The sequence below is a fragment of the Neovison vison genome, chromosome 11 (assembly GCF_020171115.1).
Source record: "Neovison vison isolate M4711 chromosome 11, ASM_NN_V1, whole genome shotgun sequence".
Lineage (NCBI taxonomy): Eukaryota > Metazoa > Chordata > Mammalia > Carnivora > Mustelidae > Neogale > Neogale vison.
In genome coordinates, this window is record NC_058101.1 from 91,442,743 (window position 1) to 91,455,531 (window position 12,789).

Here is a 12,789-nt window from a genome sequence, read left to right on the forward strand (position 1 = left end):
CTTTGTTTTTCCTTTCTTAAAAAAGCCCAGGTATATAGGAGGTCTTTCAGGTGACATGGATGTTAATGGGTCAGTATTTGCTGGTGGCAGAAGATTGTTAGGCTCACTATTAAGCATCAGTGAGTTAAGACTAGCGAGCCTAGTATTTATCCAGCTCCTAGGCAGGCCAAGCTTGATACTGAACTTACAGTTTCATAAACCACATCCAGAACTTACGTCACCTACCCCTTTCTCAAGACAGCCTAGTGACCCAGTGTGCGCCATATTCAATTAAAAGTGGTAAAAAAAAAAAAAAGCCAATATTCTTTTCAGAACTTTAGATTTCTTATGCTGTACTTGTTTTTTTAGTAATAATAATAATATTAATAGCCATCATTTATCCAGAACTGACTGTATGCCAGGCACTATGCTGTTATTGTGTTATTTTATTTAATCATCAAACAAGGATCACCTCTGAGATAGGTATTAGAATTATCCTCATTTTATAAATGAGTAAGCCGAGCTAAGAGTTACAAGTAAGCAATTTGTCTGATGTCACTTGAGTAACAAGGAACAGAGTCGGGGTTTGTACAACTTAATCCTTAATAATTACATTGCATAATATGACATAATAAATAGAGAATTTCTTTGGGAATGTTTCTGTTATTGGCCAGAAGTTTTCAAAGGCATTTGTTATTTTCAATAATAGCAATTTATGAACTAAACCCTGTTCAATTTCTTTTTAGTTAGTACTCTTTTTATCCCCCCTCAAACAAACAAATATATAAGCCAGGTACCAAGTAAGCGTTTTACAAAAATTATCCCACTTAATTCTCATAACAATTTTAGGATGCTTAGGGAGGTTACATAATTTGCCCAAATGGTCAAATTGATAGCAGGCTGATGAGATGAATTTGAACAATGTTACTCTTCAGGTTTTTTTGTTGGTTTTCAGTGTTTAAACATTTTAAACTCTTCACTTCAAAAGGTCTCTTTCTTACAGGTTTCTTCCTTCCCCTTTAATCATTATATGCCCTGTTGAGCTGGTTACATTCCAAAGGTTAATGTCATCCAAAGTTATTTTTGATTCTTTGAAATAATTTACTTTAAATATTTCTGAAGACAAGCATTCCACAAGACATATGCATTGCATTAACAGCCATTCTTTCACAGAACAAAACCTTTCTAGTTAATTTTTCTTATTTTAGGCTCATAGATGGAACCCAACATCTTCCATAAAGTTGTCTTTGATTTCTACTCAGCTGTGAGCGCCAACATAAGTGTGCCACATGCCAACTATTGTTTTCCTTGTTGAGTGATGGGCCAAGTCCAGCTTTCTAATGACCATTTGATAGCAAAGAACATTGAGTCATATCTAGAGCCTTTTTATAATGGGTAGAGGTTTCTAAGCCTTCTAAAAATAAAGACAGTCTAGAGTAACGTCATATTTTTAATGCCCTGAGTTTGTTTTATTACATAACTTAGCTATAAATACTGCCATTGAGTCTCTGTTTCAAAACTGTATCTATCTTTCAGTACCCAAATGAGAGCCCATGTCCTTCACAATGTAACTGTTTTATGAAAGGGGAGAAAAAAAGAAATTCTTTCTGATTTCAGCTCTACCAGCAAATTTTGTTTCTTATTGATATAACAGTATTATGCATACATATAAGCCTTTTGCTTCTTCGCGGTCTTTGTTCAGATGAGGATGTGTAGAAAGCAACAGAAATGCGCGTTACTTAATTTCTTGAATAAGAGATTTTGTTGCATAACAAAATGCTGGGATTTGTTTGTTTTGTAGATAGTGAATATAGTTTAACTGCAAAAGGTGTAGTCTTCTCATCAAATTAAACCATGGCTATTAAAAAAAAGATTTTATTTATTCATTTGATGGAGAGAGAGAGAGCACAAACAGGGGGAGTGGCAGGCAGAGGGAGAGAAAGAAGCAGACTTCCCTCCAAGCAGAGAGCCCAAATGCGGGGCTATATCCAGGACCCTGAAATCATGACCTGAGTCAAAGGCAGATGCTTAACGGACTGAGCCACCCAAGAGCCACTAAGCCATGGCTATTTTTGTTTTGCTTTATGCTTCTTTGTATGTATTCTAATTAGCGGTTTTCTGATATGGACAAAGTTATAAATGATACAATTTCAAGAGGCATCTTCCTTATCCATATCACTGCTCCCCTGGATTCAGTTCAGGCTATGTCTGAAATCCCATAATTCCTTTGTCCATTCCATGCATTCTTTTGTCCAGTTAAAATGTTAATAATGCCAGACTGGTTGAAACATTAAGTCTTATCAGGTAGCTGGTACACTTGGGAGTCTTTTAGTAGGAGTCTGGATACCTGAATTCATTGATAAAATCTTTTATTTTCTTGCAACCAGACAAAAAATGAGTCTGCTCATAAAGTAGAGTGGGAGATGCAATTGTTGGGTAATTCAGACACTTTTGTTTAGAGCTGACTCTGTGTTTGACATAAAACAATTGTTTAATTGACAATATACTCCTTAAGATATTTGGTATTTGGAAAATACATAGATCCATCCTACAAATACAATATCTGTTTAAATCTTCTGTTATAGAGTGATTTTGCAGAATATAACTATGGTAGCCAGCCTTAGAGAGGGTCCCCAATGACCCCCACCTCCCGGAATTCACACTCTGGTGTACTCCCTCCTCCACTGTACCAGGGGTAGTTTTACTATGTGATAGGTGATAGAATGATACAGTGATAGACTATAGGTCACTTCTGGGATTAGGTTATAAAAGTCTTTGCAGCTTCTGTCTGGGTCATTTTCTTATTGTCTTGCATCACTGGCACTGGGAAGCCAATGCCATGTTGTGAGTGGCCCTAGGGTAAAGGGCACATGGTGGGGCACCGAGGCCTCCAGCCACCGGCTCCCCAAGTTAGCTCAGCAGCAGATCCTTCAGTAGCGTTCAAGCCTTCAGACTACTAAGGTCCCATCTAATCTTGACTGCAGCTTCATGAGAAACCTTGTGCCAGAAACACCCGGCTTACCCAACCACAGACTCCTGATTTTCAGGAACTCTATGAGATAACCAGTGCTTGTTGCTTTTAAGCAGCTAAATTGGGGGTCAACATATTTGTTACCTTGCTAGAGATACTGAAAAGCCACCTATTCATTAGCCACCAGAATCTGTAAGCTGAAATGCCAGTGAAACATCATAGTTTAGCAAGAAATTCCTGCCAGATAAAAAGGTATAAATTAAATGTGATAAACTTTCATGCTTAGAAAGTCCAGACAGGGGGTGGCCATGATGAACTGAAATCTGTTCTCTAGGCCTGAGGATGGAAACAGCTAGAGATGCATGTTGCCATGTGGGTATTGGGTTGCAATGTTGCCAGATCTTTTCATTTTTCAAGGGGAAGTATATATAGGTCAGTGTCTTCCCAAGCACACATTACACTCCAGATAATTAGCCCAAGCTAACCACAGTAAGTCTATCCTTTCTGCAGTGAAATTGTTCAGGAATGGGCATGTGACCCAGTAATGACAAAGTAAGTGTGAGGAGAAATCTCTGAGGAAGTTTCTGGAAAAGATTCTTAGACACAGAGGGAATAGCCTTTTCTTTTACTATCTAGTTGTAATGCCTTGCTGAGAGTCTAAGATGAAGCTAGCACTAAGATGGCTAAGCAGAGGCATAAACATGGCTAGGCACCGAAGCAGTCAACCTCTGAGGAATTGGCATTTCCCATTGTATGAGGTCATAAAGTCTGTTAAAATACCTTATTTTAAGGCAGTCAGAGTTGAGGTGTCTTTTACATGTAGCCAAAAGCATTCTAACAGATACACAAGGAAGCCCAGTAATCCATAATTTTGTGGATAAACTGATTTTTAAAATGCATGAAAATCAACCTTAAAATGGTTCTGTATCAAATTAAATATATCTGGATGGCATGGCCATCCTGCTGGCTGCTAATTTGTGATCTCTTTTGTAGTCACCATACTACCATATTATTAAAAAAATTTTTTTTTAAACTCATTTATATTTGAAGATCTCCTTTGTTCAATGACTGTTTATCAGCTGCCATTCTGGCTGCTAGAAGAAGCAGAAAAGTCTTGATAATTGTCTTCACATACTCAAATGATAGTCATTTTCACAGCACAGTACTTAACATAGTATTTCTAATTTTTATTTATTTATTTATTTATTTGACAGACAGAGATCACAAGTAGGCAGAGAGGCAGGCAGAGAGAGAGAGAGAAGGAAGCAGGCTCTCCGCGGAGCAGACAGCCCAATGCGGGGCTCGATCCCAGGACCCTGGGATCATGACCTGAGCCGAAGGCAGAGGCTTTAACCCACTGAGCCACCCAGGCGCCCCAGTATTTCTAATTCTTACAGCATTGTTACATGGACCTGTTCTCTCTATATTACAGGCAGGCAAACTATATTTAGAGAGGGTAGCAGGGATTGATGGATGACTAGGGAGCCAGGATCCGTATATTCTACCTCCACCCCTACCTGATGCCATACTTGCCATCCTCCAACCCCCATTCCCAGGCAATGAATTCCCCAGAGGACATTTATGCATTGAGGACAAGCCCAGACAAATGCAGGCTTTTTACAATTAGCTGGGGTTGCACCCCAAACCCCAAAGTAGTTTCCTTGTAGCTGGTTCAAACAGCTAACCAGCTTCTCTCTCTCCCATTCAACTTGAACCTGTAATCAAATCTCTTCATTATGGTTCATAAGATTCCCATGATGAAGCGAGGAAAAACACTACACATAAGAAAGGAAAATAGGGCATTATTTATGTGGTTACAGATTTATTTATATCTCACAAGATAATAGGACCCTCGTAATGAAGACTAATTACTGTTCTTGGATCTGCCCGCCCGGCGAATTGGTCTTGAAGGCCCATAGAGAGAAGTGGGGGGGAGTCTTCAGTGCCCCTAGAGGCCAAGAAACCAAAAACTCAACAGGGATTTGAACCCAGGTCAGCTGGATTCTAAAGTGATACTAAATCAATAGGAGGACAGAAAAAACAGAACCTCAGCTGGGTCAAGTAGGTTTCTGGCTCAAGAGAAGGAGAGATTTTTCCAACGATTTGTACTTTCTAGAGATGGAGTATGCTGGCTCCCATGTAGAAATTTGCTCCATCAATAGTTTTCAAGAAAAAGCCGGAAGTCCACTTGTCAGGAAGATTTGGGAAGGATTCCTGTGGTTGACAGAAAATTGGAAATCTAACTCCTTTTCAGCCCTAGTTCTGTGATCCTCAGATCACTGGCAAGCAGTTCTAGTATTGCTTTTCTTCCAAACTGTTTATTCTTTTCATCTGTGGCCACATCCCTCTTGCAATTGAAGGATTTGAAAACCACTCATTATATTTCAGCAAACTCCTCAGGAAATACTTTGTATTTATTTTGAGTAAATACTTAACTCAAAATACTCAGTGTTTCATTGGCTTTTGGAACACACTTGTTGAGGGGAAGAGAGAGCAAACACATTAGAGAGGACAAACTCTCAGGTGAGTAGAGCTAGAGCAGCCTTGTGATGGTCGTTGATTCAAGAGAATTACCTAGGGGCAGTAGGAGGCACAGGCTTGGTGGGAGGAGAGCTCTAAACACATTTCCTGCTTTTCCAGGCAGGTTTTCGTGGGGGTGACTTAATTTGAGTGGCTAAGAGTTCAAAGGCAGTTACTGAGAATATGCTACCATTCCATAGTTGGCATTTTTTTTGAGTAAGCAGTTTACATGAATTATCTCAGTTACTCCACACAGAGACTTATGCATACCATGATCTACTGTCAAGACGTTGGCTTAGGGAAGTAAGGGAACTCCTCTAAGATCCCATAGGAAGAGCTAGAGCCAGACAGAGCATTGGTTTGATCCCAAGGCTGAAGGAACTATTTTTTTAAAAGAGAGATATATATATAATATATATGTTACATATATATACCTCATCCATTAATATGTACTATTTGAGTAATACTGAAAGTTAATCTGTAGAATTAGTTTCCATACAGAGATTACACCAACATTAGGTAAATTTTTTAAATAAATAAAATTTGGGGGTGCCTGACTGGATCAGTTGGTGGAGCACGTGATCTGAATCTCAGGGTGGTGAGTTCACGTCCCATGTTGGGTGTAGAGATGACTTAAAAATAAAATATTAATAAAAAAATCAAACATTTAAAAATATATTTTGTTCTGTTTTATAAAATTCAATTAAAAAATAGAGATCAAATGACTCAAGTAGCAGTTTTCTTTTGCTCTTGAACACTATATATAAGGTCAACAGTCCATATGCATGGTTACTTACAGAGCTGATGTTGCCATCATGGGTCCTCAGACGTCAACATAGGCAGAGGTCTAAACTTCACCTCCAACGCCAGAGACCTCCTGCTGGCAGCAGACTTCTGAATCACTTCTGAATCATTGTACCATTCATTTATCAATTCATCATGTGTATTCTGGACCTCTTCTTTTCTTAAACTTTTAGCTAAATATTATTCTTTTATTGTATTACCCTATTCTAACAGCCTGATAATGTCTTATCATTTCAAATCTCCCATGGTCCCCACACAGGCTTTCATTGGATTTGATTTTTTCCCCCTTTTATGTGAAAGAGCAGTGCTCAGTGTTCTTTTAACGAATTGTATGCACTTGGAATTGTACAAGTCAATGCTGATTTTATGCCATATGTTCAAAAACTCTTTGCTTCTCCAAATACAGGCAGTACCCAAATTGCAAGTGGAACTTTGCCAACAGTTATTTTGTATACTGGTTTTTGGAACTCTGTAAAAATGATAGGCATATTGGTTGTATTTCCAAATAGGACAACAGAAGAGCTTTTCAACCCATCATGGATGTGAAGTAAAATCATCTCCTAAACAACCATAAACCAACTATTTATATACATAAAACATAGTTGTCCTAGGAAATGCAGATATGCAGATATATATGTAATCCACCCCTACCCCCAAGACAGCTCTCCTCCCTACTCTGATATGAGCCCAGTGACATTCCTCTTCACTTTGCTAGGTTTTAGGCCATGAGGTTGTGGGTAGTTGAACTTTTGGGACTGAAATCAGTGAGGTTGCAGGATGGAATCCGGAGGTTGCAGAGCTGACAAGGGGTATAATGGGGACCTCCTGGGGCCTTCTAAGTGTTGTGGTGGGGAAATTCTTGCAAGGTGTCAAACACTTGTTTCTTTCAGTTCCTTTTCCTTGCTCCTTTGTTGCTGCTGAAGGGATTGCAGGGCAGGGGAAAGAGAAAATCAGCAGTGAGGTTTTTGCAGTTGTGACAAGACGGAATTGACTTCCCCTTTCCTTTGGCTTTAATATCTGTGATAGAGGGTGATGAGAATCTGAGGAGGGATCTGCGGCTAATGGCTACAGAGTACCTAATCCAAGCAGGAGAGAATTTCTCCTTGCAAACACCGCTCCTCCCCGCAAAACACACATTGTGATGTGCTAGTGATGGGAGAAAGAAATGCATCTCAAGGAATGAATCCAGGTTGGATATCCTAAACGTCTCCATGTTGGTAGCCCCAAGGAGGCATTAAAGAAGAGAGGGAAGGAAAATATTAGCAGAGGAGGGAAGAGATATGTAAAGGGTGGGTCTGTTGAGGTCATAGTTTGCCTGTAAAATAGAGGACAAAACCCAAGTTGAGGCCCCTAAACTCACAGTCCAATTACTAAATGCCATTTTATTTTCTAGGAAAGATGATTTAAAACCTACATGATTAAATCCAGATGTGGAATTTTCTGTGGGTAACTCCACTTTGTCTGTGTCAGCTTTATAATCTGTTAAATGTAAGTATGGATTTGCTCTCTTCTCTCTCGTGATTTCCTTCTCTTCAAGATACTAGGTTGGGAACTAGGTTTGCTGGCGGACCCCCACCAAGTGTGAGAACAACTGATGGAGGAAGCAATGCAGGGGAGGGAGGGCAGCAGGATCTGAGCAAGACAACCAGGATCCCAGGGTAGAAGGTGAATAAACAGGTGGACAACTCCTATTAGAACTGTTACCTATTGGGCGCCTGGGTGGCTCAGTGGGTTAAGCCACTGCCCTTGGCTCAGGTCATGATCTTGGGGTCCTGGGATCGAGTCCCACATCGGGCTCTCTGCTCAGCAGGGAGCCTGCTTCCTCCTCTCTCTGCCTGCCTCTCTGCCTACTTGTGATCTCTCTCTGTCAAATAAATAAATAAAATCTTTAAAAAAAAAAACCTGTCACCTATTATGACACAGATTCTTGGTATAATCACAGATTCTTGATATAAAAAATTTATATCAAATATATATTTATATATTATAAAAAATTTAGAACTCTAAAATAAGTACATCAATCTCTCTTGCAGGAGAACCCTTTTAATTATGCTTTTGGAGGCAGAAAAATAGTAAAAACCAACCAACCAACCAAAATAGTGCATACAAGCATCTTGAACAAAAACATCTTTTTTTTTTAAAGATTTTATTTATTTATTTGACAGACAGAGATCACAAGTAGGCAGAGAAGCAGGCAGAGAGAGAGAGAGGAGGAAGCAGGCTCCCTGCTGAGCAGAGAGCCCAATGTGGGGCTGGATTCCAGGACCCTGGAATCATGACCTGAGCCGAAGGCAGAGGCTTTAACCCACGGAGTCACCCAGGTGCCCCAAAACATCTTGAATAAAGATCTGACAAATGCACCTTGGGATTCCTAATATATATATATATATATAATTTTTTTTTACCCAATTCATTCTGAAATAAAATCAAATATTTAATTAAATAGGAGTGGGGAAAATCAGTACAACGATTCATGAAAGTTAAACTAAAATTTATTATTTGAGATTAGAGAATTAAATCAGTTTCTAGTTGAAACCTAGTTTTACAGTAAATGTTTAAGTTATGCTCAGGTTTTCTTTGGGATACATTAAATTATGGTACAGTAGTCTTTCCTTATACTTAAAAGTGATTACCAGAAAGTAAATATTACCATCTCTCTGGCCTTCCTTTTCCGTGCTTTTTTTTTTTAAGATATTATTTGTTTATTTGACAGAAAAAAAATCACAAGTAGGCGGAGAGGCAGGCAGAGATAGAGAGAAGAAGCAGGCTCCCACACAGGACTTGATTCCAGGACCCTGAGATCATAACCTTGGCCAAAGGCAGAGGCTCAACCCACAGAGCCACCCAGGCTCTCTCCTTTCCCATGTTTAACTTCAGTGGCATGGTCAGGAACCACTGAAAGGAGAAATCCTAAAATATCCAACTCCAGTGAATTTTTAAAAATTCGAAGCCAACTTTTTTGGGTAGGGGAGTGGAGCTGTTGAAAGGCACTGCTAAGGTAAGATCAAGCAGACAGAGCAGCTTCAAAATTACCAGCAGTGAGTCCACTTTGGAAAGGCAAATATGTAGGCTTAACTCAAGTCCCTTGCCCTGCAAAAACGAAGCAGGTGTTAGAGGGGTGGACTTTTTGGATAGGATGGAGACCCGGGCGGATGAAGTCTTCTCTGGTTAGAAAGGAAATTTGGTATTAACAGGGCCTCGCTGAATCCCAGTAATAACCAAACAACTGGTGTTGTCCAGCGCACCCGGTGGCAAGTGGGAGGCAGGAAGTAGAAAGCTCAGGCTCCTTTCCCTGGGTCAGTTCAGGAATTTAATTTCAGCAAATGTTTATTGGAGCCTAATAAGTGCTGGGCACAGTGTTAAGCACTGGGATATAAAGCTAAATGAAATGTGGTCTTGTCCTTGAGGAGCTCACACTTGAGTAATATGTCTTCAGCGTTTCTCCTGTGCTTTGTTAACTCTTCTCCTGGGGACTTGTCAGGGGACAATTGTAACTAAATCCATTCACACTTCTGAAGTTTTCAAAACCAAGAAAACGAGACACGGCACGGGGGGGGGGGCGGGGTGGGTGGGTGGGTGAGGACTGGTGGAGAGATGGCTGCAGGGACCAGTGCCAAGCTTGGGAGCCGCCAGACTCGGAACTCTGATGGTGTTGCCTCCTGGCAAGGAGCAGCCAAGAGCTTCCCCCGCACTGGCACCCTCGAGCTTGGCTGGGGCACAGCGAGGCTGCGGCGGTGCCAACAGCTGGTCTGGTCTGGACGGCGACAGCCGGGAGCCGGCTAGGGGCCGAGCGCAGGTCCAGCTCTCCCGCAGGAGACTGCGCGCCCCGCGCCCGCAGCCAGGGGGCAGAGTTCCCGGGCTCGTGCCACCGCTGGCTACCTGGGGCTCAGTCCCCACCACTCCCCGCCGAGTCCGCGTCTTCTCTTTGCGAGTCGTCTCCGCCAGCCGAGTCTCCGAGGAGCTCAAGATTTTACCACGGGCGGCCGCTACGGATGGACAGGAGCCGAGACGCAGCGCGCAAAGCGCAACGCGCGGCGGGAGGCGAAATGGGGAGGGGAGGGCGGTCCGCGCGGGGGGGAGCGGGAAGGGACTCGAGTGGGGGATTCGAGGGACGCTGCAGCCCCGCCCCCGCCCCGTCTTCTCCTCCTCTTCAGAACCGGAGGAGCCGGGGAGCATGGACCAAACCCGGCTGCTCTGGAACCATGACGCTCGCCTGCTTCGTGGTGGCTCTGGTTCTAGGGGCGCTCCCCGAAGTGATCGGCTTTGATCTAGTCGTCACTTACCCCCTCCACCACCGCTATCGCCATTCGCCCCCGGCAAGTCCCCGGCACCCTCATTACCTTCCCACCCAGCAGCGACCACAGAGGACGCCTCCGCCGCCCCCAGTCCCGCGCGTCCCGCGCCCCCCGCCCGCGATGCATGCCCAGCGCCTGCACGCCCTCCACGCCGGGCGCACGCCGGGGCCGCACCACCGGGACTGCCCCGCCGGCGAGCCCTGGGTCAATGTGACGGACTTCGGCGCCCCTTGTCTGCGCTGGGCAGAGGTGCCGCCCTTCCTCGAGCGGTCGCCCCCAGCGAGCTGGGCTCAGCTGCGAGGGCAGCGCCACAACTTCTGCCGGAGCCCGGACGGCGCGGGCCGACCGTGGTGCTTCTATGGGCACGCCCACGGCAAGGTGGACTGGGGCTACTGCGACTGCAGACACGGTGAGTGGTCCCGGGACAGAGGCGGCAGCTCGGGACTGGCGGGGAGCCAGTCTGGCTCGCCCAGGGCGTTAAGTGTGCCTCGAGGAGAGGAGGTGTGAGTGTGGAGGTTCGGATTTGCATTGCCGGGTGTGATGGTTGGCTGCCGCCGAGTTACCAGCAAAGTACATTGTTAGGTGACCTTAAATGAGCGACGCGTGCTTTGTGTGGGCAGGTTGTCGTGAGGATAGATTTTGTGCAAGGTGCTGCGCCCTGGGTTCCTGGATATGGTCTCTGGCCACTGTTGTGTGTGTCTGTGTGTGTACACACGTGCTCGTCTGGTGGATGTGTGTTCGTTGGATGAATGCATGTTCTTTAGATCAGTTTGCCTTGAGGGTGTTACCATATTTACACCAAAGAGGCAAAGTAAAGCAGATAAAGTTTCTAATTACTTGTTATGGAAAGGGAAATATTAAATCTAGTATGACAACCAATAACCTTACCTCCTCCCAATAGACCCTGATTTGGAACAATGTGATACATTTTTTGCCTTCAGTCTCACCATTGACCTATGTTTGAAAAAGTATGGCAAAATTTCCTGATCAGAATACAAGTTGTATCAGAATACAACTTGTCAAAATGATGTTTACGTTCTGGGACACAGTTTGGTAAATATTATCAGTGAGTGAAGAGAAAAGAAAGGAAAAAGAGTAACTTATCTTAGGGAAGAAGCAACTTGATATGTTCAGATGTACTTCTCAAGGATGCATTTTTTAGCTGTATATGTTCTTTGTGGGCAATTGGGATTAGTTGGTGACATCAAGAGATAAAGTTGGTAACATGTTTTGGTTTTATGGTACAATGAAAACATATTAATAGGTTTAATGTAAGTAAGTGATCCGCCTTTGAACAGTGCTTCACTTTTAGTTGCTGGGGTTCTGTTTAACATTAGGGCTCCCCCCACACCCCTTTTTTCATAACTGGGAAGAAAAACTTTATGTCCTTCAAAGTTTGAATTTTCCTTCAAACATCTTGTTGGCAGCTCTCCATCTAAGCTGTGGGGCAGGGGTTTTGTGAATTGGGATTCTGAAATATGTTGTACTTTATTTTTGGAGGTAATTTGGAGGTTGGCTTTCATAGTGCTATTTTTTCCCTACAGACATTTTTATTTATCTGAATTGCATTAGCTTTGAGTTAAAGGAAAGTGATAGGAAGGTTAAGATCAATTATCCTTCAGTCTGGAGAATGAAGTCATTGCTATACTTGTGTTTCATGGACAGAATGCCAATGTGGCTATAAAAAAAATTGAGGTGATATCAGGCAAAGAGCCCTAGCATTGTCTCATTATTTACTGTAAGAGATTATCTGTTGTAAAATATCATGTTCAGCAAACACTGGAATTTTTTTCACTTTCCCGTTATTATAAGGTGCTTCTTATTTTTAAATGTATATTAGGGTATACATATATATGCAGCTATACTGAAGAAAAATGGAATTCAAAGGTAAAACCCTATAGTGATAAATTGCTCTCTTTCTGACACATAACTCCTTCAACTTTATATTCCAAACGAGGAGAGTAGGTTGTTCTTTGTTTTCTCCCTTGTGTTGAATAGAAATGTAAATCTAACAGCAGCACAGACTCTATGTGATGTTTTTATGTTCATAGCGAATTCTCACCAGACAGAATCCCAAACACTGCATAACCGTTTTATGTGCAGTACTTCCTGGGGCAAAGGGATTGAACACAAGAGAAACAAAAGAAACCTCCCAAGATGGGAGATAAATGTCACCCCCCCCCCCTCAAGAACAGGAAAACAATTGTCTGGCTATGTAAT

The 12,789-nt window shown here is 42.5% G+C and overlaps 1 protein-coding gene across 1 annotated transcript in view; it reads left to right on the plus strand.

Moving 5' to 3' along the window:
* The first annotated feature begins 10,181 nt into the window (after window positions 1-10,181).
* PRSS12 (serine protease 12) overlaps window positions 10,182-12,789 on the plus strand; it is an 80,274-nt gene continuing 77,666 nt past the window's right edge. Inside the window, exon 1 of the mRNA XM_044224124.1 lies at window positions 10,182-10,978. Coding sequence (XP_044080059.1) covers window positions 10,267-10,978 — 712 coding nt within the window. The 5' untranslated portion in view covers window positions 10,182-10,266. The remainder of the gene's footprint in view (window positions 10,979-12,789) is intronic.